Source organism: Panthera tigris, chromosome D2, assembly GCF_018350195.1.
Source record: "Panthera tigris isolate Pti1 chromosome D2, P.tigris_Pti1_mat1.1, whole genome shotgun sequence".
Lineage (NCBI taxonomy): Eukaryota > Metazoa > Chordata > Mammalia > Carnivora > Felidae > Panthera > Panthera tigris.
This window is the reverse complement of record NC_056670.1, coordinates 28,733,228-28,758,249: the sequence shown is the minus strand read 5'-3', so window position 1 is coordinate 28,758,249 and position 25,022 is coordinate 28,733,228. Positions and strand designations below refer to the sequence as shown.

The 25,022-nt window shown below is 37.3% G+C and overlaps 1 protein-coding gene across 1 annotated transcript in view; it reads right to left on the bottom strand.

Annotated features, from left to right (window-relative positions):
• MYPN (myopalladin) overlaps positions 1 to 24,646 on the bottom strand; it is a 75,655-nt gene extending 51,009 nt beyond the window's left edge. Inside the window, exons 1-3 of the mRNA XM_042960486.1 lie at positions 23,745 to 24,646; positions 5,093 to 5,268; positions 2,379 to 2,430 (exon numbers count right to left, since the gene is read on the bottom strand). Coding sequence (XP_042816420.1) covers positions 2,379 to 2,430; positions 5,093 to 5,268; positions 23,745 to 24,646 — 1,130 coding nt within the window. The remainder of the gene's footprint in view (positions 1 to 2,378; positions 2,431 to 5,092; positions 5,269 to 23,744) is intronic.
• Between the last annotated feature and the right edge of the window lie 376 nt (positions 24,647 to 25,022).

Genomic DNA, 25,022 nt, shown 5'->3' with positions numbered 1-25,022 from the left:
AATGACTGATTGAACTTTTTTTTCCAGCCAGGAAGGATGGGGTCGCAGAAGCAGAATTATATAGTGATACATAGGCTATCAGTGTCCCGTAGGCATCTGTTTTCTTCTTCTACAATAATAGAATTCCTTATTTCTTTACATGGTTATTCCAAATAAAGACTGAATTTCCAAACGTTCATTAAGCCACATGTGGCCACATGACTACTCTTTGGTTATAGGATATGAAGGATAGTGATGTATGTGATCTAAGAGAGATGACCTTAAAAGGGAGGGGGCAGGGAATGCCTTTTACTCCTTCCAGTCTGAGACTAAGATAAGGCTACTCCTCAGAATGAGATGAAGTTGGAAACCAACTGGAACCCAGTGAAATGTGGAGCCATTCTATCAGCCAAATCCATATGTTTATGTAAATGGGAAATAAATATCTGTCTTATTGAAGTTACTGTTATTCTTACACAGAAATGTAAGCTAAATCCTAACTACTAAAAGTAGATTTAAAGAAAATAATCAAATGAGATATTCCTTGCTTATTTAAATTTGTATATCAAAATTCTTCCCTATTAGCCTTGTATACCATGTTATGAGAGCCTTGAGGAAGAAGTGATGAATGTGCAATGGAGGAGGAGTTTATGAGTGAACTTAACTGGGTCTTGAAGGGTACATAGGAGTTTTCTAGGCAGAGGAGACAGGGCATTCCTAGCAAAGTGAACAGCTTGAACAAAGGGGTGAAAATAAACTGTACATTGTTTGAGTGAAATGAGAGCAATATGAATAGCCTGAGGTGACAGAATGGAGGAGGAGGGGGCAGGAAAGCCTGGTTGATACTCTACTGAATCAGGCTTTGTATGTCATGTTAAATTTTTTTTAATATTGTTCATTTTGTGCTTGGTTTTATTTTCCCATAGATAATTTTTTTTAATGTTTATTTATTTTTGAGACAGAGAGAGACAGAGCATGAACAGGGGAGGGTCAGAGAGAGAGGGAGACACAGAATCCGAAGCAGGCTCCAGGCTCCGAGCTGTCAGCACAGAGCCCGACGCGGGGCTCGAACTCACGGACCATGAGATCATGACCTGAGACGAAGTCAGACGCTTAACCGACTGAGCCACCCAGGCACCCCCATAATAATTTTTTGTTAGTCAAGAAAGTGATACGATCAGAATTATCTTTTAGAGAATAACTGGTTGTAGTTTGGAGACCATAAAAGAAAGAAAAGGGCTGCAGCAACTGTAATGAGGTAACTGGCATAGTCAGGAAAGAAAGAGGAATTGAACCACAAGAACGAAAAGGAAGACAGTTAAAGGAGAGAAATCATTCAATCTGGTTATGAATTGTCATATCTACACAAAAGCTAAAAGCAAATTATTATTCCAAGGTAAGCACACACAAAGGATTTCAAAGAATAAGGCAGGATTTCTAAGGTCAGAAATGTCGTTAAGGAACTTCCCCTCTGTAGGGGAGGACAGAATATACAAACATAATTAACAACTGTAACCAGCCTTCCAAATGTCACCCTTCATTTCGAGTAATCTCAAGGAATGGCTGTTGCATCTGTTTTCAGGTCCCATGCCTTCTGTCCAAAGCTTCCTCTGCCTAAAAATGCTCTTTCCTTCCTTGTTTGGGGGTGTCCACCAACTGTTATTTTAAGACTCAGCTCAAGGTCACCAACTCTGTGAAGTCTTTCCTGATCTCTCTTTCCATCCCCAATGAATTAATAGTCCTTTGTGCCAAGTCCTAACAATCCTGCCCATGGTTATATCATAGTCTATTATACTTTATTACCCTACTGTCTATATGCTTGGTATACATTTCTTGCTATATTTACCATGTATTTCTCTTTAGTACACAGTGAGCTTCTCAAAGGTAGGAAGCATCTGGTTTTTCTTATTACCCATTATGTCTAATAAAGTCCTTGGTGTAGAGTAGGTGCTTAGTTGATAGTTGGGGAAAGTAAAGAATGGATGGATGTAACTTTGTTCAGGACTCAGTATAATTGTTTAGCAAAAAGGTTATGACTTACTCAGATCACTCACTTGCATAATTTAGGATAACCAGGTTTTGTGTCCTTGTGAATACTATTATTTAGTCAGAAAACATGAATTTTTTGAAGTGTTGCACTATTTGTTTTTTACTCTGTAGATATAAGTACAATGATATTTCATAGGTGATATCTCATTTTTAAAATATTGGGAATATTAAAATTCATCTACTAGGCAAGATTTAAAGCTCTCAAAATCTACCCAATGTATATTTTTGGAGGTAATATCCTGGAGCCACCCTCTTCAAGTTCTACTAAACCAATTAGTAGCTTTCTCAGAATCTGAGAAAGCTATAAGATAGAAAATAGCTAAAGCTATAAGATAGAAAATTAGAATTACCGATTCATCTCTTCCTTGTTAGGGTCCCCTTCTGAGTCAGAAGAAGAAACCCCTGGAAAAGTAAAAACAAGACATGAAATGTTTAAGATGATAATTTCTTAAACTAGTTCCTAGGCATTTGAAAACCTATAGGATTTTAGACCTAGAAAAGAACTCAGGGATTTCCTACACTAACACCCAATTTTATAGATAAGAAACAGACCCTAAGTAGTTGAAGGACTTGCTCAAGGTCACATGGCTAGTTAGTGACAGAGTTCAAATTAACTGGTCCAAATGCCAAGTGCTCTTGTGTATTAAACACCTGCTGATGTCTTTAACAGAGCAGACGTTTTATGCTGTCTGTAAATCCTCTTGCTCTTGGCCTACACAGATTAAATAAAAGGAGGGATTACACTGGATTCTAAACATTGTAGGTGTAGGTGGATACTCTTCCGTCCACCCCTAATATTAACAAGGCATACTTCATTTGGGAGTGGGGGTGTTTGAAGTTCTGTTGCCACAAATTAAAAAAATCAGTAGTCCAATCTCAGCACTGTTAGCAAAGCTTTGATCTCAGATTTCCTTTTCAAGATAGTGAATTCCAGCAAGATATAACTGAGCTAAATCTGGAGGTATTTATTGTATTCCAAAAATTTGAGGATAAAAACATACAACACATTTCTACCATGCATTATTCATTTTTATCATTATTCATGCATCTATTCAATAAATGTTTATCAAATATCCACTATGTACTTGGTACTACATAAAGTATTACAGATTTAAAAAAGAATGAGACAGTCCCAGTTTTACAATCTGGTTGGTGAATGAGCACTTACACCAAAATAATACAATGTTTAAGTGTTAAAACCAAGGCATACATAAGGTATTATAGATGATAAAAGTGCTAAAGAATGGTCCTCAGAAAAAACCCAGAGATGAGATAAAATGGAACAAAAATTTGGTAGATATATAAAGAAGACAAATTTATTTCTCCCCTAAAATTAGTCATGTAAGTTTGGTGTGGACGTAAATGCTTCTCTAATGCTCCCAAATGGTCTTCCTGCTTCTACCCTTGACTCTCTGAGGAATATTCTCAACGAGGAACCAGAGTGATTCCATTAAAAGCTAAGTCTGATTATGTCACATTTCTGCTCAGAATCCTCTACAGCTTCCCATCTCCCTCAAAGTAAAAGCCAAAGGCCTTATAATGACCTACAAAGGCCTATACAATCTTCTCACCTGCCTCCTCCCACCTCTACCCATCTGGAACTTCTGACTTCATCTGTTACTTTCTTCCATGTTTCTTCCATTTTGGCCATATTGGCTCATCTCTATATCTATACACAGACTCACTCCCTCCTCAGGGTTAGTGTACTTATTGTTCTCTGCCTAGAGTGGTTTTCCCTTGACTATCCTTGTGGTTCACTCCCTCATTTCCCCCAGGTCTTCACTCATATGTCATCTGGTTAGTGAGGTCTTCCCTGACCACCCTATCTGTAGAGCTGAAGCCTACACACACACACACACACACACACACACACACACACACCCATATACACACACACCCATATACACACAGACATACCCATACACATACCCATGCATGTGTGCATTCACACAAATATACATATGCATAGTTCCTATCTTCTTGCTTTCTGTTTTTTCCGTAGGGCTTATATATACTGTGAGATACAGAAAATATATCTGTTGGTCTCTGCTCCCAGTTCCCAGCATGGAGCTGCTAACACTTGTAATTTCCTAAGTTATGAGCATTTCTTGTTCTAATATCTGTCTTTGACCCCCACAGGGCTCCTAAAGTCTTATAAATTCCTGAGTGATTAGAGTGCAAGAGCATTTTTTGTTCTAATGAGGTGACTCTGGATGGCTCCTAAATGGGGGCTGGTCACCAGAAAGACTAAGCCATGATTAGAAGCTTGGAATTTTCATCCCTGCCCCCCATCCTCCTGAGGAGGAAGAGGGCAGGAAATGGAGATAATAATTGATCATGCCTACATGGAGAAGCCTCCATAAAAATTCCAGTAGTACAAAGAGCTTCCAGGTTGGCAAATACATCCACACTGGGAGAGTGACACACCCCAACTCTATAGGGACAGAAGCTCGTGCACTCTGGACCTTCTCAGACCCCACCCTTTGTATCTCTTCATCTGGCTGTTCATTGTATCCTTTCTCATATCCTTTAATAGACTGGCGAATGAAAGTGTTCCCCTGAGTTCTATAAGCCACTCTAGCAAATTAATTGAACCCAAGGAGGGGATTGTGGAAACCTCTGATTTGTAATCAAATGAGACAGAAGTTGTGAGTAGCCTGGGGACCTCATACTTGTAACTGGCATCTGAAGTGAGGTAGGAGTAATCTTGTAGGACTAAGCTCTTAACCTGTTGAATCTGACACTATATCCAGGTAAATGGTGTTAGAACTGAGTTAAATTGTAGGACACTTAACCCCGCACACTACACACATGTTGGAATTTATTATCAGAACAATTTCATAAACATATCATATTACATACTTTATTCATTTATCTCATCTATTTTTTTGTCTCTTCCACTAGAGTGTAAATTCCATCCGTCCAAGAACCGTTGTCTATTTGGTTCACTACTATTGTCCCCACTGCCTAGAAGAGTGTGTGGTACAGTAGGCCCTCGATAACTATTTATTATAAATCTATGTCTTACTAGTAAGGGCCATACTCTAAGAGCATTTTGTTTTACCTTCTATATAAATCTCAGCAGAGGTTGAATCTGTCCCATAGATGTTAGAAGCAAAGCAGGAATAGCGTCCTGTGTCTTCCTCAAAGGCTTCAGCAATGGTCAGTGAATGCAGATTTCCTGCCTGGGCGATATGAATGTCTGGCGAATTTTCAAGCTCCTTGCCTTCACAGTACCACCTGTGAGGAAGGGAATATTACACATGACTGAAGTGTGAAATTGCATAGATGCTTCAGATGTTCCCTAAGAAGAAAACTGTGACAATTTAGAATCAGAACATTAAATGGTATTTAGAAAATGGCTCCTATTAAGAATTACACAACTGAGAGAAGATGGATTAGAAAGCAAATATAGCCAACCACAAGGAGCAGAGTCTTTGATGTGGAGCTTGGCTTCTCCTAAAAAGATGTATAGCTTTCTATACTATGCATTAAGTAAGTGCTACTTTGTTTATTTGGAGAGAATCTAAGATACTAAAAGATCATGACATTGGCATGTCTGAGTGGCTCAGTTGGTTAAGCATCTGACTCTTGATTTCAGTTCAGGTCATGATCTCATAGTTAGTGAGTTCGAGCCTCATGTTGGGCTCTATGTTGACAGCACAGAGCCTGCTTCGAATTCTTTTTCTCTCCTCGCCCCACCCCATCCCTCCTCTGTTTCTGCACGTGCTCTCTCTCAGAATAAATAAATAAACATTAAAAAAATTAAAAACAAATAAACAAAAATTTTTAAAAAGTTCATGAGGTTGAGTGTACTCATTCCCTACTATGAAATTGCATCTAACTTAGCTAAATGAAAATTATTTAGTTCAGTTACTTGAATCATTGGAGTAAAGAGGATGGGTCACATTCTTCAGTAGTGGTCCAATTTTGACAAATGACCTAAGTAAGTTTTTATAGGTTATGATATTTTAGTTTGATTCTATATATTTGAAGTTAGAAATTTTTATTATAGTTTTTCTGGCTAAAAGTTTACATAAAATAATGTTTAAAATGTGGAGGTACATAGTAAGAGAAAAAGACATCAAAACTACACAAATAGGTAGGCCTGAGTGGTGTAGTCAGTTGAGTGTCCGACTCTTGATTTGGGGTCAGGTCATGATCCCAGGGTTGTAGGATCAAGCCCTGCGTTAGGCTCTGTGCTGTTTGTGATTCTCTCTGTCTCCCTCTGCCCCTCTCCCCTGTTCTCACTTTCTCTCTTTAAAATTAAAAAAAAAAACACAACTACACAGAAATACAATATCTCATGTAACACGTTGGCAAAAGTCTAAACGTTTGATGACTCATCCATTGTTAGGAACGTAAAATGGTGCAGCCCTCATGAAATCAATACAGCAATATCTGCCAAAATTACAGATGCATTTATTTTTTGACCCAACAATCCCACTTGTGGGAATCTATCATATAGATACACTTGCATGCATACAAAATGACAAACATTCAGGTTACTAATTTAAATAGTGAAAGATTGGGGCACCTGAGTGGTTCAGTCAGTTAAGCATCTGACTCTTGGTTTCAGCTCAGGTCATGATCTCACGGTTTGTGAGCTCGAGCCTCACACTGGGCTCCACAATGACAGTGTGGAGTCTGCTTGGGATTCTCTGTCTCCCTCTCTCTCTACCCCTTCCCTGCTTGCTCTCTCTCTCTTTCAAAATAAATAAACATTTTAAAAAATTGTGAAAAGAGCCCCTGGGTGGCTCAGTCGGTTGAGTGTCCAACTTCAGCTCAGGTCATGATCTTGTGGTTTGTGAGTTAGAGCCCCGCGTTGGGCTCTGTGCTGACAGTTCAGAGCCTGGAGCCTGCTTCGGATTCTGTGTCTTCCTCTCTCTCTGCCCCTCCCCCACTCACGCTCTGTCTCTCTCTCCTTCAAAAATAAATAAACATTAAAAAAATTTTTTTTTAATTGTGAAAGATTGGAAACCATCTAAGTGTCCAACCTTACACTTAGGAGACTCATGAAATAAACTATGGTACAGCCACATAATGGAACACTATGCAGCTGTAGAAAGAGTTGGAGAAAGATCACTATGCATTGATATGGAAAGAATTCCAAGATATATAGTTAAAATTTTAACAAGAAGCTACAGAATAGTGAATATGGAGTGTTTATGTAAAAAATGTGGGTTGTTATGGGTTGAATTATTTTCCCCCAAAGGCTGTGTTGAAGTCCTAAGCACCAGTATTTGGGAAAATGACCTTATTTGCAAATAGAGTCTTTGCAGACATAATCAAGTTACAATGAAATTACTAGGTTAGGCAGTAATCTAGCACGAAGGAGGTTCTTTAAGAAGAGGAAAACCCTATGAGAAGGCAGAGACACACAGAGAGAATGGCATGTGATGGCAGAGGCAGGGATTGGCATGATGCAGCTGCAGGTCAAGGAATGCCAGGGATTGACAGCCACCTCCATAAGCTGGAAGAGACAAGAAAGGAGTCTGCCCAGAGTCTCAAAGAGAGCATGGCCCTGGTGACACTTTGGTTTTGGACTTCTAACCTCTAGAACTGTGAGAGTTTATTTCATCCAGTTTGTGGAACTTTGTTACAGTGGCCCGAGGAAACTAACACAGGGGGCAAAAATAAGATACAGTCATGTTGTTTGCATTTACATAAAGAAAACTGGAAAGATTGAAATGAAAATCTAAAGTGGTTCCCTATTGAGAATGAGGGGAAATAAGGTGGACGAAGACAGATAGGAGTGAGATATCTCAGTGTACCCCTTTTTATATTGTTTTCATTTTTTGAAATAATTATTAATTAACATCATAATAAAACGTAGTTAGGTGGAGAGGTGTTACCATTATTCAGAAATTAAAGGAGTCCAAGCAATTGCTAATCTAGACTGTAATTCTAACCATTCAGTGTTTTAATCCCTCCCTCCAACCATGAATAAAGCAATCCCAAATCAAATTTGCCCATTCAACTACTTCTCAACAGTCAAGATTTTCTCTACTCTTCCATAAATATGTCATATTTACCTCAACATTCAAGTCTCTGCTCATGTTTTCCTATCTGAGATTCTCTTTTTCTGCTTTTCAGCTACTGCACATATACCTCATCTATCAGTTTGGCTCAGATATCACCTCCTTTACAGAAAACGTTTTACCACTGATGCTCAATGATTGTTATTTTTTCTAACTTCACTTAAAAAAACCTGTACTATGTCATGCAAGGCTTGATTATACACTGTCTTTTATTATTCTCTATTCTGGGGATTTGTCTTGTCCCACAAATGTCACTGGATTGGCAATTCTTTGAAGGGAAGTACAGTGCTTTATATGCTCTTGCAGCATGCACAGAGAATATAAAGTTTTCTGTGTTCTCTCCTTTGGCCATCTTATCTCATCCCATAGTTTCAATTAATCACCTCTATTTGGGATTACATCCAAATGTGCTTTTCCCAGCTCTGACTTCTAGATACCTTCTCCTGCCACTCTCCCTTCACTATGTTCCAACCACACTGTGTTTTTTTTTCTACTCTGTGAACATATTAAACTATTCTCCATGTTAGAAATTTTGTTCTTTCTGAAATCCTCTTCCCAAGATCTCTACAAAGATAGGTCCTTCTCATCCATTGAGGCCTCAGCTCAAGGGTTATCTTAACCTTAGAGAGGCCTTTCCTGACCCTCTTCCTAATGTAGCCACCTTAACCTCAGGTACTCTATCATGCTATACTATTTTGTTATCTTTACAGTACTTATTATCTGAAACTGTCTTATATACTTGTTCACTTTGCCATTGTTTGCTCCACTGTAAAGTCCATGACAGGACCTTATTAGTCTTAGTCACCAATGCCCTGGTGCATGGTAGGTATTCAGAAAATAACTGTTGGATTTGTTGAAAGACCAAATGATGGAAAGGATTGATAGTTAATATTTTATAAGAATTTTATTACTAGCTTCATCAATTCTATGCCAGTTTTTGATCTCTTGTGACAGTAGCAGTATATGTCGTTGCTGAAATGGGTCCATAAATCTCCCAAGCCATCGATCTCAGTAATACCCTGAGGAGCTTGTATGAACTGATCCTCAGAGCATGTGTAGTTTAAATACAAACAGTGAGCATCCAGTCAAACTAGACGTATTAAGCACATGTGTTTATCTTTACTCCCCTCTTGAAATGCCCCTACAATGAGGATAAAGGAATTTTTAAAAGGTATGAAAGTACAAGAACCAAAAGAATGAGAATGGAGACAAGAGCAGACCTGAGACCCCACAAATTTCTGGAAGGTGGAAAGCAAATTGAGGAGCCGAGAGAGTTGAAAAATCTGAAAATCAAGTGCCTGTTTGGGGATGTCAATGAAAGAAGCCAATTTTTGCTGCAGAACCCCTACCAAGTTTCAGAATTTGGAAATACAACTTTGGAGTGTGAAAACAGCCTAATAATGGGGAAAAGACACAGAGCTTAAAATAGGGTGACTGATTTCAAGTTTGGGAAATAAGCATTTAGATCCCCATGGCAGGTCACATCCTCTATTCTGAGCAGTAAGGGGATGCCCAGGGGTGAAGGCTGAGTCACTGGCTGCATAAGCACCTGCTTCATTTTGGAACAAGGAGAAGGGATTCTGGAGAGATTTCTCTACAGAGAAACAAATAGGCCTTGTGGCTCAACTGAATGAAACAGAATATTTAGGAGACATTTTACAAATATATTGGAGAATTGAGACAAATTTGTGATAGGACTGCTGAACTAAGCACATAACAACAACAACAACAACAACAACAGCAGCAACAACAACAGCAACAACAAGACAGTAATCCACTCCAGCTTCAAAAAAAGAAAAAGGTTGTACAAGCAAGGAGACATCCATTTTACCCTACTTGTATTGTCAGTGAATAATACTTACCTAGTAACAAGGTAAACATGAAATATTTTTTAAAAACAACAGTGTGATATGATTATATAGAGACAACGAGGGGGAAAAGGTGCTGGGTTAGTAAAGACCAGACAAGAGTGGTACAAGCATATTACAGTGGTTCTCAAAGTATAGTTCACTTTCTGCGAGGACAAAGCTACGTTTATATAATACTAAAATATTGTTTGCCTTTTCACTGTGTTGACACTTACACTGATGGTGCAAAAGCCACAGTGAGTAGAATTGCTGGTGCAGGCGCAAGTTAAGGCACTGCCAAAAGTTGACTTGTGGTCACTGTGTTTCTCAGTTCCACACTTGCAGTTAAAAAAAAATTCAGTTTCACTTACAAATGTCCTTGTTGAAGCAGTACAAATCATGCCCTTTATTAAATCTCAACCTTGAGTTTACATCTTTTCAACATTGTAGGTGGCGAAATGGGAAATAGCAGAAAGCATTACTACTGGATATGGAAGAGCACTGGTGTGATTTTTTTGAGTTGAACTGAGCATTAAATGCACGAAACAATAGTTGAACTTGAAACAACTGGCAAATTATGATTATTCAGACCTGGGTATCTGGCAAATGTTTTCTCACAAATGAATGAAATAAGCCTGTTGTTTGCGGTGAAAAGATAACCAATACCCTTGTTGCCAATGAAAAAAAATATTGGAGCTTTCAAGGAAAAATTAAAGTTTTGAAAACTTGTATCTCTCGTCATAAATTTAGGGCTTCCCAATATATAAAGGCTTTTTGATGAAATCAAATGATGATATTAACAGGTGTGTTTTTTTAATATTAGATAATAAAATGTGTCAACATTCAGAAGATCGGCATTACTCATTTTCCAAATTACCAATGCATGGTATTATCTGTTCAAACTTCAGGATGGACAAAGGGTTTTAGTAAAGCGGAGTACAAAAGTTCATTGGTTAAAAAAACCCAAAAAACACCAACACAAAAGTTCACTGGTGTGGTTTCAGATTTCACACTGCAACTATGCTTTAAGAAACTACTGCTAACTGAATTTTGATGTAGTACCAAATAGGAATATCCATGTTACCTGAAAGGCTATTGAAATATTCCTCCTGTTTCCAATCACATATCTCTGTAAGACCAGATTTGAAAAGTTTACTTCAACCCAAACAACATATTACAACAAACTGAATGCAGATGCAAATATGAGACTCTAGCTGTCTTCTATTAAGCCAGACATTAAAGAGATTTGCAAAAAATGAACAACAATGTCACTCTTGTCACTAAAAAATTTTTTGGAAAGTTATTTTTCATAAAATTATTGTGATTTTTTATTTCTGAGAAGGGAATGAGGGACAGAGAGAGAGGGAGACAGAGGATCCCAAGCAGGCTCTGTGCTGATGCGGGGCTGGATCTCATGACTGTGAAATCATGACCTGAGCCGAAATCAAGAGTTGGACGCTTGACCGACTGAGCCACCCAGGCACCCCTCAAAATTACTTACGTTTACATGTTCATTATTGTTATTTAAAAATGAATAAGAAACAACTATTTAAAAATTTTCTGTTTTATTTCTAATATGATAAATATAGATGTAACTTATAAACACAAAACCTCTTTTGGGCCTCAATAACTTTGAAGATTGTAAAGGGGTCCTGAGAACAAAAAAATTGAAAACTACTGGCATTTAATTTAGAAATCTAGAGGTAAATAAATAGGAAACTGCAAAGCGAGTTGAAATGGTTCTATTCTTTAATATTGTTTGACTTTTTAAGCAATGTACCTGTATTAATTTGACAAAGCAAACAGAAATAACTATTCAAAACAAATAAACAAATATCTTCCCTTATATAAACATTATAAGGTTATCTCATTTCTTTAGTTAATGTTGTTCTTCCTTACCAAAATGAGAGTGGAAACATCTAGAGCAATTGGACAGCCAGAAGTCAATAAGTGAAATGATTCAAATACCCAAACTCCCTGTCAGAAACGTTTTTGTTCTTACTCAGATGGCAGGATAGCTTCAGCCAGTCCCACAGAACAATCAGTAACCATCACTCTGACTTTAATACCATGACCCACTCAGAAATAATGTGCCGGTCAGGATGCCTTCAAAAAAGTATTAAAATTTACTTGGCTATCCTGAAGACTTCTGAGGGTAAGAAGGAAACACACGATCTTCCAACATCTATCCGTGTTAGGGAATGTTTTCACAGAAATGCCCTGCCCAAGGTGCACGTTTTAGAATGCCAAATCCTCATGACACTTACAGGAGGACAGGAGTGCCAGACGTGATTCATGGCTTAACAGAAATGAGTCAGTGATCCGGGAAAATAAGGCAGGTCCAAATGAAAAAGAAGGACCCAGTTTTAAAGCACTAAGCGTAGCTTGCCAGATCTGCTAATTTGGCTAGCTACCAAGCCTCGGAATGAAAACGCTGAAGAGACACGTTTTCAGATTTAACTGGATTTTTGGTTACTGCTGTTAGGTTACTATTTTATCAAAAATATGGCTTGGATAAATGTTATGACTCATTGCTTTAGCACATTAATGACTTCTAAACGTAATTTGCATATGTTATTCTGACTCACCAGCAATAATGCTCATTAAAAGAATGATTACTCAGAACATTTCTTTAGCCCTGCCCCAGCCCTTCCAATGTCCCTGTCCTACCTCCTATAATTCCCTTTTCATGTTTGTTTCCTTTACTTATAATTATACATTGATTTGTAGGTTTGTTTGTTTAATATTGCTCTCCCTTACTGCTCTACCTTACTATGGTAAACACCATAGGGCAGAGATAGTCATGTTTGTTTTGTTTATCATTTGTTTATCTGGTTCCTAGCACAGTGTATGGCACATCACAGCTATTCCAAAAAAATGTTTGCTGTATGGATGTTAAATGAATAAATTCAAATTAGGATTATTATAGCCTCAAGTCTGTTTTGTTTTCATTTTTCAAGAAGGCTTGGGGGCTAGAAAATAACTTTCTTTGAATTGCCTTAAACCAGCTTTGCCTAACAATGCCTGATCGCTTATGTGAAATGTACAGGGCCTAAAATAGACAATAGGTAGTATGTTTACTTCATGACATCCTCAGCTCTCTCCATGCATCAGAGTGACTCTTCCCTAGACAGACTGCATTGGACTCTGGAATATATGGGACAATAAGATAATTGTAGACGTTTCCTAACAAAACTCGAAGTTTTGTTGGATTTTGTGACACAAACTGATGTTTTGTATGTCCTGTTTGCTACTGAGTTAACAAATTTAAGTGTTTATGACCAATGGCTGTATTTCAGTCATTGGGAGTACAAGGGGAGGATATGTTTATGCTTGAAATTTTATTAAAATTTATTAAGTTCTTCCAGGTGGAAAATTCTTGGTAACTTAAGAAAAATGTAAATAAGCAGTTGATTAACATCAAGATATCAAGACCACTTCTTACCACATAACCAATTTTAATAATAAAAGTGAGGATTGGGGTGCCTGGGTGGCTCAGTTGGCTGGGCGACCAACTTTGGCTCAGGTCATGATCTCGCAGTTCCTGAGTTCAAGCCCCACGTCAGGCTCTGTGCAGACAGCTCAGAGCCTGGAGCCTGCTTCAGATTCTGTGTCTCCCTCTCTCTATGCCCCTCCCCTGCTCATGCTCTCTCTCTCTCTCTCTCTCTCAGAAATAAATAAATATTTAAAAAATTAGAAAAAATAAAAGTGAGGACTAATAAAGTGAAAATGAACACAAACCCTAAAATAATTTTTTAAAGGACATTACTTTGGACAGGGCTGACTAGAGACTTTTTATTGTCTGCTTCTAGAATTCTTACCTTTTCTTTCTCTCATAGTGCTTATTACTACATTACTATACAATTTACTTATTTATTGAATTTACTGTTTATCGTCTATATCCCTCATGTCAAGTAGAATAGAATTTGGCAGGAAACTTTGTTTTATTTACTAATGAATTTCAACTGCCTGGAATAGTTCCTGATGTATAGTGAGTGCTGAATGGATTTTTATTGAATGAATGAACAAATGAACATATTGAATTTTCTAGTTCTGTTGATGCAAGGTACTTGAATCTTTCTACTGTTATATATTTTAAAGTATCATTTTTTTCCCCCTTTCTTCTGTTGACTATGCTAAAATTTTGTTCAGAAGAAATTCTTCTATTTGTTGAATTTGGGACCACTCTGATGGTGCTGATTTTGTTTATCCTAAGAATTCAAGTTTGGCTTAACATTATGAAATCACTATTCTTTACTATATCAAAAGAATAAAGGGGAAAAGTCAGATAATGATCTCAATAGATGCAGAAAAATGTTTTATAAAATCCAACATCCATTCATGATTTAAAAAAATCTTAATTTTCCTAAACAAAAGAAACTTAAAACAAAATCTTATGTAGTGGTGAAAAATGGAAAGTATTCCCTTTAAGATTATAAATAAGACTAGAATACCCAGTGTCACCATTTCTTTTTAACATTGTAGAGAAGGGCTTAGCTAGTTCCATAAGTCAAGAAAATGAAATATAAGACACAAGATTGGAAAGGAAGAATACCCTCTCCCCCCAAAATTTATAGAAAATCTCTAGAATGTAGCAAGTTTACATTGGTTAGAAAACCAATGTACAAAGTCGATTGCATATCTATATATAACAAATATAGAATCTAGTTTTTTAAAAACCTATCACTTATACATCATGAAAATGAGGTACTTATCAATAGATCTAGCCAAGGATTTGTAAGACTCAGAGAAAAAATTATTCAGGCTTAATATTAGGTAACCTAAATAGATGGAGAAATATACTATACTATGATCCTGAATATGAAGCCTCAATATTTTAAAGATGTCAAATTCTTCCTAAATTGGTCTCCAGATTCAATGCAATCCCCAAAATCTTAATAAATTAAAAAAATTCTTATGGAATTTGAAAAGATGATTCTAAAATTTATATTGTAGAGCAAAAGGTCAAGAAGAGCTAAAAATTCTTAAAATGAAAAGGCTGGAAATAAAAATGATGAAAACTCTATTGCAATGCAGTAAATAAACCACAGAAAAAGAATAGAAAGCCCTGAGCTAGCTCCACATGTTTATGGAATTTTGACCTACGATGGAGCTGGCATTATAGATTAGTGGGGGGACGATATACTTTTCAATAAACTAGAGATTAAACAGTTGGTTATCCAATCTAAAAATAAAAATAATTAATAAAAATAACCTAAAAATAATCTGAAATGGATTCTCTGCTTCATACCATACACAAAATCACCTTTAAATGGATTAAAAACTTAAATGTGAAATACATGATTATAAAACTTTTAGAAGACAATATACAAGAATATCTTACTTTGAGGTTAGAAAAAAAATTTTTTTTAATATTTTAATGTTTATTTTTGAGAGAGAGACAGACAGACAGAGAGTGAATGGGAGAGAGGCAGAGAGAGAGAGGGAGAGAGACACAGAATCTGAAACAGACTTTAGTCTCTGAGCTGTCAGCACAGAGCCCAATGAGGGGCTCCAACTCAGGAATAGCGAGATCATGACCTAGGCTGAAGTTGGACGCTTAACCAACTGAGTCACCCATGCGCCACTTAGGAAAAATTTCTTAAGCTAGCATACTATAAAAACCAAAGCCACAGGGGCACCTAGGTGGCTCAGTTGATTGAGTGTCTGACGTTGGCTCAGGTCATGATCTCACAGTCAGTGGCTTCAAGCCCTGAGTTGGCTTTGCGCTGACAGTATGGAGCCTGCTTCAGATTCTCTTTTTTCTCTCTCTCTCCACCCCTCCCCTGTTCTCTCTCTCTCTTTCAAAAATAAACATTAGAAAACCATAAGAAATGTAATTAATTTTATACTAAAGTTAAAAATATCTAATTATGAAAGATACCATAGAGAAAAGATAAAGGCCAGTCAAACTCAGAGAGGATGTTTTCATAACACATATGACATATGATTAGTATCTTAATCAGATTTTTTGAAAGTCTTACAAGTCAATAAGAAAAAACAAACAAACAAATTGATAGAAACATGAAAGATATAAAGAGGCCCTTCGTAGAAGTGAACACTGAATGGTCAATAGACATGCTTTTAAAAATCTCAACTTCATTAAAACCTGTGGAAATGAAAATGAAAATTACAATATACCATTTCATACCTATCCGACTGGCAAAAATTTAAGTCTGATAATACGCATATTGTCAATGATATAGGACAACCAGAACTGTTATGCGATGTTGGTGGGAATGTAAGTTGAAACAATTCTTTTGAAAAAAATTTGGTATTACTATGAAGTTGTTGTACATACTCCACCAGCAATTCCATGCCTAGACACACTCATGCACCAGGAGAATATATTAGAGTGTTTATAATAACATTGTTCATATCAGGAAAAATTGTACATCAATAATACAATCTTCTAGCCTTACAGTAAAATGCTATATAGTGATGAAAATGAGTGAATTAGAGTTACATGCAATGTCATGGATATAGTTTTTAGAGAAAAGATTCAAACAGCAGAAGAATATGTATGTTACAATTCCACTTACATAAAAAATACATGTGAATTTCACTAAGATTACTTTTTAAAGCTGTTTATTATAGAAATTTTCGAACAACACAAGTAGAGACGCTGTATAATGAACCACCATACACATATCACTTAGCTTCAACAAATTATCAACAAACGGCAAATGTGTTTCTTTTATATTCTCCATTTTTTCCCGCCTTGAATTATTTTAATGGAAGTCTAGGATTTTGTGTCATTGACCTGTAAATACTTCCATATCAATATTATATAGAGACATAAAGATATGTTGTAAACTACGAAGAAAAACCATTAAGAAAAATTTAAAGAGAGGGGTGCCTGGGTGGCTTAGTCAGTTAAGCATCTGACTCTTGATTTTGGCTCAGGTCATGATCTCATGGTTTGTGGGATCGAGCCCCACATCAGGCTCTGCACTGACAGCGCAGAGCCTGCTTGCGATTCTCTGTCTCTCTATCTCTGCTCCTCCCCGGCTCGCTCTCTCTCTTTCTCTCTCTCTCTCAAAAATAAATAAATAAACATTAAAAAAAGGAAAAATCTAAAGAGAAAACACAAGATTTGATCTCATGGTTATTCTGAGATGGGAGGAAGGGACAGCATTAGGAAGACAGTGGTCTTAAAAATAATGGATATGTGGACACATAGACATCTATGCTATTATTCTTATATTATGCACATATATGTATGTAAATATTCTTCAGTATCTATTCAAAATATACTTTAGAAAACAATTCAGACAATTCAGTCTGGTGATCTTTGTCCACTCTGGGAGTGTATATGAAGTCAAGAGACTGATTAAAGAAAGTTGGTAGGCAAGTAGCAAGGACTTGGAGAGTTTCTGGAGTTTGTGGGGATAGAGAATTTATACCAAACTCTTGCCTCAAAAACATTTAAGGTGAAAGGATATTTAGTATTGCCCAAGAAGGAAGGACAAGGAGAGAGGACTTCAGTGGAAGGAGCCTAAATTTCCAAAGTTTACAAGGGCAAAGATGTCTTCCCATGGGCCAAGTGGACACCACAGAAATTAGCCTGGTTTTCCACCTCAGAACAGATCTTGCCTCAAAGCACCACCAACTAAGGTGAGGTGACTACAATAGAAGTCTGTGAGGAGTGTACTGTTGGAATAAGAACTGAGAAGCAGGTGCTAAAGTGTTACCAAAGAATGCAACATGGGGAAGGTCCCTCCTAGTAAGGATGCCTCTGAAGAAATTGCAAAAATTCTCAGCACGGAGACAAACAGCAGTTTGTTAAAACACAGATGTCTAGGCCTCACTTTCGGAGATCCTGATTCAGTAGGTATAAGGTGGAATCTGCGAATTTGCATATTCACTGAGGTCTCAGATCATGCTGACCCAAAGTGTTCTAGGAGGCTCTCAAAATGTCACCTCTGCCCTTCTCTGGACTTATCCCAAACCATTTCCTCTTCTCTCTTTATGTTCTAGGGATACCAGTTCTTTTAATTCATTAAAGTCAACAACGGTCTTACAAACTCAAGGCCTCCAAATTTGCTATTCCCTCACCCTGAAACACTTTCCCCAAACCCCACTTTGCTGAGCTAACTCCCAGGGATCTTTTATTTCTGAGCTTAAATATCACCTTTTAAGAAAACCTTTCACAGCCTACCCATAAGGTTTTGTGCCTTCACTATATGCACCATGCTTTATAACATTTATCATAATTGTAATTATATAATAATTTTGGTGAATTTTTGTTTATTGTTTGTATAACAGTATATGGCATTTAGTATTGGTTGGATAAATGAGTGAACGAAGGCATCTAGATTTTCCCAAAAGGTAGAATTACGAAAAAGCCCCTAAATAATGTAATATTTCAAAATATTTTTATATTTTTTCACTATGTATCATATATAATTATTTCTAATAATATTTTTGTATTTCCCCTGAATCATTTAAAATATCCTTTGTCTTTATAACTAATTTATTTTCTGAGCACATCACTTGCAGGCCAAGGTCCAGAAGTAGCAATAGGAAAATGAAACAGCCAAAGCAGGCACTGACATCTATAAAGGGTAAATTTGTGTTGCTTCAGAAGGTTGTGTACAAGCAACCATACTTAGTGTGACGCAGCTGTACATTCCTGGGAAAAGAATTTGAAGTCAGGATACAAAAAGGGATCATGGCCATTTGCTGTGAATTCCTGCAGACTCTTTCATCTGTGCATAATGTATGAATGTATTTCATTTTCTAAGACAACTCCTCCAATGAAGCTATGTCCAAAATTAAGCTTTCAAAAACACTACCTTCAGTGATATAGGATCTCACCTCTACAGAACAAGATAATTTCTGCCCAATTAACTTGGAAATCAACAAATATACCAAAGATGATTTTTCAATTTGCTAAACCAAAGTTATAAGAACATGGAAAAAATGCTGATTACACAGATACAAGGTTAGACCTCAGTTGCCAGATATACTTGAACATTTTCTTGCAAAAATGAAAAGGATATTATTCTCCTTGACTGTCATATTCCCATATGGTAAACTGAAATGTCTCATTATTATTTAAATGCATTTTTAAGGAATTCTCTGGATCAAAATCTGTGCCCCTGGATTCTGTGTAGACGACTCAGGAGTTCCAGGCTTCTTCCATCCCAATGCTTTTCAATTTCAAAAGCTCTAATTTTATCTTTCAAAAATATGTGTTTGTAGGGGCACCTGGGTGGCTCAGTAGGTTAAGCCTCCAACTTTGGCTCAGGGCATGATCTCAGGGCTTGTGGGTTCGAGCCCCGTGTTGGGCTCTGTGCTGACAGCTCAGAGCCTGGAGCTGCTTCGGATTCTGTGCCTCCATCTCTCTCTGCCCCAACCCCACTCACACTCTGTCTCTCTGTCTCTCTCTCTCTCAAAAATAAATAAAAGTTAAAAAAAAATTTTAACAGAGACAGAACACGAGTGGGGGAGGGGCAGAGAGGCGGAGAGACACAAAATCCCCAGCAGGCTCCAGGCTCTGAGCTGTCAGCACAGAGCTCGATGTGGGGCTCAAACCCAGAAACCGTGAGATCATGACCTGAGCAAAGTCAGACGCTTAACCAACTGAGTCACCCAGGCTCCCCCCCGCCACCCAAATTTTTTAAAATATGTGTTTGCGTGTGTGTGTGTGTGTGTGTGTGTGTGTGTGTTGGAATAACATGTAACAGATTCATTGTGGGGAGAAAAGTGGGAGGAGGAGTTACTGCTAGAAGAAGATTGGAAAACACTACTCCAGTCTGGCACTAGTGGAAGTTAGTTCCAAGTGTTACCTGCTTATATATAGTCCCTTTGTAATTACAGAGATATTGTGTCCAGATTTCCCAGTGTCCAGGTCATTCCTTGGAATGTCTCCAGTTCCACTACCCTCCCATTTGACCTTCAGTCCTGCATTTCCAGCTGCCTATTTGGATATCATCTCTCAGTCTCCTTATACTCAAATTATTAACCTCCGCCATAAATCAGCCACCTCTTCCATTTTCTTAGCCCTTGCCAATGACCCCATTATAATCTCAGGTACCCGTCTTCAAGCACGTGGAGTAGCATTTTTTACTCATCCTTCCTATCCAGTAGTCACCAAGTTTGGTTTTATTTCTTTTCTTCCAAATCTTGCTCGCTTGCATTTTTCTCTGCTTTCCCATTGCCCCCATTCAAATCTGATCAGAGCATCTGATGCCTGGGCTACCTTCCTCAGCTTCCTAATTGGCCTCTTGACTCCATTCTTTTCAAGTCTAACTCATTCTTCCAGACTAATGCTACTTAAATGCCCCCTTTCATCTTGGTACTTCCCTATACATAACATTAAATCGTTTCCAGGCGGTTTTGAAACCAAGTCTGAACTATTCTGCTTTGCTTTCAAGGTTCTGCAAAATCATCTGGCTCTACTCTCTTCTCAAATTAGGTCAGTCTCCTCCCTGTCATATAAAAATATTACTACTCCAGCATCGGTGCCTTTATGTAAACATGTAAGTTGACCTGGTCTAAAAGGACCCATCCCTCTGCCTACTTCTTCGATCTTCCTCTCATCTTTGCTCATCTGTTACCCATGTTCTTCACATAGTCAAGTACTTGCAGTTCCTTGAAAACACTTGTCTCTAGGCCTTTGCACTTGCTTCCTCCTCCACTGATGGTCTCCTCAAACTAAAGAGACACCTCCTGTGTGAATGCTTCCTTTATCCTGCACTCCAGGTAAAATAATCACATCTTCCTTGAAGCCTCTATGGCATTCTACACATACTTCTGTCATAGACTTTATCACACAATATTGCAATGCTTTGATTACATGGTTGCCCGATTGCTCTTTTAGATTGTGAGCTACCCTCTCAGAATAGTTTTAGACTTGGTTTCAAAACAAGGTCCTTGACCTCCCATAGCTCACAGTTGTTTTGTACTCCCAGTGAGTCACTTTAGTAATTCAATAGGTATTTGTTGAATGAATGAATAAATGAGTAGATTTCTTCCTAAATCCTCTCGCTCCTTCTCACCTTAGATGTCTGAAGCCTTCTTTGATCTTTCTAGTCTTCCATCCCTTCTCTGAAGCCTGATAGTTCTTATGGTTTCTTACTGTAAACATTTGGATGATCTTTTATTTTTTTATTTTTTATTTTTTATTTTTTAAAATTTTTTTTTTCAACGTTTTTTATTTATTTTTGGGACAGAGAGAGACAGAGCATGAACGGGGGAGGGGCAGAGAGAGAGGGAGACACAGAATCGGAAACAGGCTCCGAGCCATCAGCCCAGAGCCTGACGCGGGGCTCGAACTCACGGACCGCGAGATCGTGACCTGGCTGAAGTCGGACGCTTAACCGACTGCGCCACCCAGGCGCCCCTTGGATGATCTTTTAAAACTGAATCACAAGCTCCTTGAGGGCAGGGACAAATCTTATATTGTCTCTGTCATTGCAGTGAACACAGTGCAGAGCACATAGTAAAAGCTAAATATATATTTTTCCAATTACAGTTATATAAATTGTGGACTTAGGAAAATAATGATTGCTAATAGTTAACCTGGAAAATTCTAAACTTTTTTCAATATAATTGCAGTCATACAATGAAGTGCTAATTCATTCGGAAACTATTTAGTGAATACCTAGGAATTTCCCGGCACCAAACCAGTGGTTGAGATACAGGCATGAATTCAATCAGTAAGAAAATTCTTCTAGGTAAAACTAGTATTGCTACATAGAAGCTGTGTACATTTTTTTTCACTTTTAAGTTTGTAAGTTTGTAATTGGTTAAGTAGTTTTTGAGTGACTGCCAGATAACTTTGTTTTTTGGGGAATGGGTATCTTATAATTCTTCCTGGCTGATTTTTCTCACGGGAGCACTGAATTCTTTTTTTTGTATCTGAGATTGTCATGGTCAAGAAAGAGGGAGAATCAGTTCTGAATGATCTGGTCTAGTTTTTTTGGTTTTTTTTTTTTTTTTTTTTTTTTTTGGTCCAACCCATGTTCAAAAAGTAGTGGGTTTAACAGAAAAGTAAGTTGTACATGTACTCTAACTTGAATGCTCCCCAGCTTACTTAGGCCAACCAGATGTCACTGAGTAGTTTCTATCATGGTCCTGTGATGACATCTGACCAGCATTACCAACCAGAATCCTAGAGAGTGTCATCAGGCATGCTTAAGGTAGAAAGGTAGATACTGCTCTGTGTGGTACAATTTCAACCCTTTGCCATATCTTAGGTCAAATGACTCACTCCTGATTTAAATCTAAATTTAGTTTCTTGTTTTCCTGTTTCTTTATGCATTAGTTTACTTAAAATTTCTCAGTGACCACTAAGGGTCTGAAACTGTGCTTGGTGCTCAAGATACACAGAAGAACCACTGCCCTCAAGGAGGTCATTTGGATAACTGGATAGTAGTGTATACACCATTGTAGAAATAATATTTAATATTGCCTTTGAAAAGCAAAATTCAGTATATGAACACATCTTTGGACTAGAATCTCTTGAATCAATATGCAAATACAAATAAAACTATTATTATTAATACTATTACTGTCCCATAATACCTATAGTATGAATACTGTGTAAGAAAAAGACAAGGTCCTGTTTACACACCTAGACTAAATGTTAAATAGTAATTAAGTCATATTCTACTAGTAAATAAATGGTTAGGAAGGCAAAGTGACTGTTACAGGATTCTAAATACCAGTAATTCTCTACAAAAGCAATACACATAAAGCAGTTTATTCATATATTATTACATTATAATATTAGGGTTTGCAAATATCACCCTGGGTTTTGTGAGGCCTGAAGCTCATAAATGTGGAAGATCCCCTTAAAAAATAAAATAAAATTAGACCACAAAGTTAGGAAACGCTTATGCGAATGAGGAGCCCTGAAGCTTAAGCTTCATTTGCTTCAAAGAAAAGCTAACTGGTAGGCACATAAAAGGTTAATATCCTCTCTACTCATCAGTCATATTAGGGAAAGACTTGGACTTTAAGGAGAATAGTGTTCATTAAGCTGATATCAAAAAGTTTATAATAAATACAATACATGTAAAATGAATCTTTCAATTGATCTTACTAGGCCAAAGCCTTATTCTATCTTTATTTTATTAATCTTTATTCTATTATTTGGCTTTCTTTAAAGTTAAAAAAAATGCCACAGGTATTCATTGAGTATAGATCTTAAATACTTTCTTTTTTTAAGCTTCAGCCTATAGACCTGCGCTATCCAATACCATAGTCACTGGCCACATGTGGTATTGGGCACTTGAAATGTGGCTGGTGCAACCAAGCCTGAATTTCAAATTATATTTAATTTTAATTAAATTTAAAAACTGATACTGAATTCCACTGTTAGGAAATTTTGAACTATGTTTGGAACAACTTGGGTATGTCAAGCTACTTTTTCAACTATAAGTGTTACGAAATCTAGATGCAGATTAAGTATTTCCTAGGAAAATTTAGCAGTCAAATTGAGATGTGCTGTTTATAAGTGTAGAACTCACACTGGATTTTAAAACTCTAGTATGCCAAAAATAAGGTGAAATATTGTATTAATAATTTTTATATTGATTACCTGTTGAAATCATAATATTTTAATATGGTGGTTAAATAATACATAATTATAAAGTTAATTCCACCTGGTTCGTTTTATTTTTTGGAAATCTGGCTACTAGAAAGTTTTAAATTGCACATATGGCTGATATTATATTTCTATTGGAGAGTGCTACGTTAGACTCTTTTTCTCAAAAGGAGTGTATAATTTTTGAAACCACATACTTAAAAGATAGACGTAGGAGGATCCGGGTGGATGGAAAGCAATTACCAAGCATTACTAATGGGACATTTTTACCTTACTTGAGGTGGTGGAATTCCTACCACTATGCAATCCAACTGTACTCTGGTTCCTTCTGGAACTTCTCTGCTCCGTAACTTTTGAGTGAACCGGGGAGGTTGCCCCAGAGGTTCTTCATAGTACAAAGATGAAGGTGAAGACCCAGGGGTGGTGTCTCCACCAGCTGCCTCACTGGCAGCCAGCTCAGCTTCGCGCCTCTTAGCTTCCTGCCGTTCAAGGGCGTGATTCACTTCATTATCCCTAGTATCTGCAGGGATAGGGATGGGAACAGAAGATCTTTCTCTTCTTTCTGAGATATCTGATAAACTGGAGCTATTTTCCTGCATAAGTTTGTTTTGAGATTCCAATTTACTCTTGTGGTTTTTGCAGGCACGAGGTCTAATCCTTTTGGAGCTATGGGCTTTGAAAAGGGAAGACAGCTCTTCAATGAAATCGGCAGCCTTATTTAAGAATACTTTTTTGGACTGGGTTTCAGAACTATACTGTGGCCTTTTTGCCTCCTGGGAGCTCTCTCTAGAGCTAGTAGAACCTTGAGAGTTATCCTGACAGCAGTTGGGGTCAAAACTTGATTTAGGTGAGTGTTTCATTTGATCAGATGAAAGGCGTTTTCTAGCTTGAGCATCATCTGCTTTCTCCAAAGGGTCATGATTGATGGCCAATCTTGCCAGATTGACACTTTCATCTAATTCCTCTTGGCTCAGGAAGGCTGAAAGATCTGGAAGGTCATCTTGGCCTCCTCCTCCTTCAGCAGCTCCAGAAGGATTGCCAAAATGGAAAGGGTTGGAGGAAGGTTCTGCTCGACTCCTTTCATTGTTTCCCCGGTGTCTAGTTTCTGCTAAATAACTCTCTCTTAGAAGCTGAGATATGGAAGTAGAAGCTTCTACGCTGTCGTCTTGCATGCTGTTACAAATAATAACAAGAACAGAAGTTTCAGTCATTTCTAAAGAATAACAAGTCTATGTTTATTAGAGCATGATGGATTCTTAAGAACTTAAAGTTTGAAATAAAAAATTGCCTAATTTTGATACTTCTACAAAATTTCCATTGAAGACTTAAAGATTAACCTCAAATTGTAATATGAAGAAGAACTGAATGAGAGTTCCCTGTAATACAAAATAAAAGCATGGGTGATAAGCACTGAATTAAATTCTTTAACACAAGTTCAGTTGTGAAAGCTATAATGTAACTATAGTGAGATTAAATGCAATCTCTAAGCATAATTTTGATACCATCTGTAAAGGGCTTGTAGTTATAAAGACCTTTCATACACAGAGA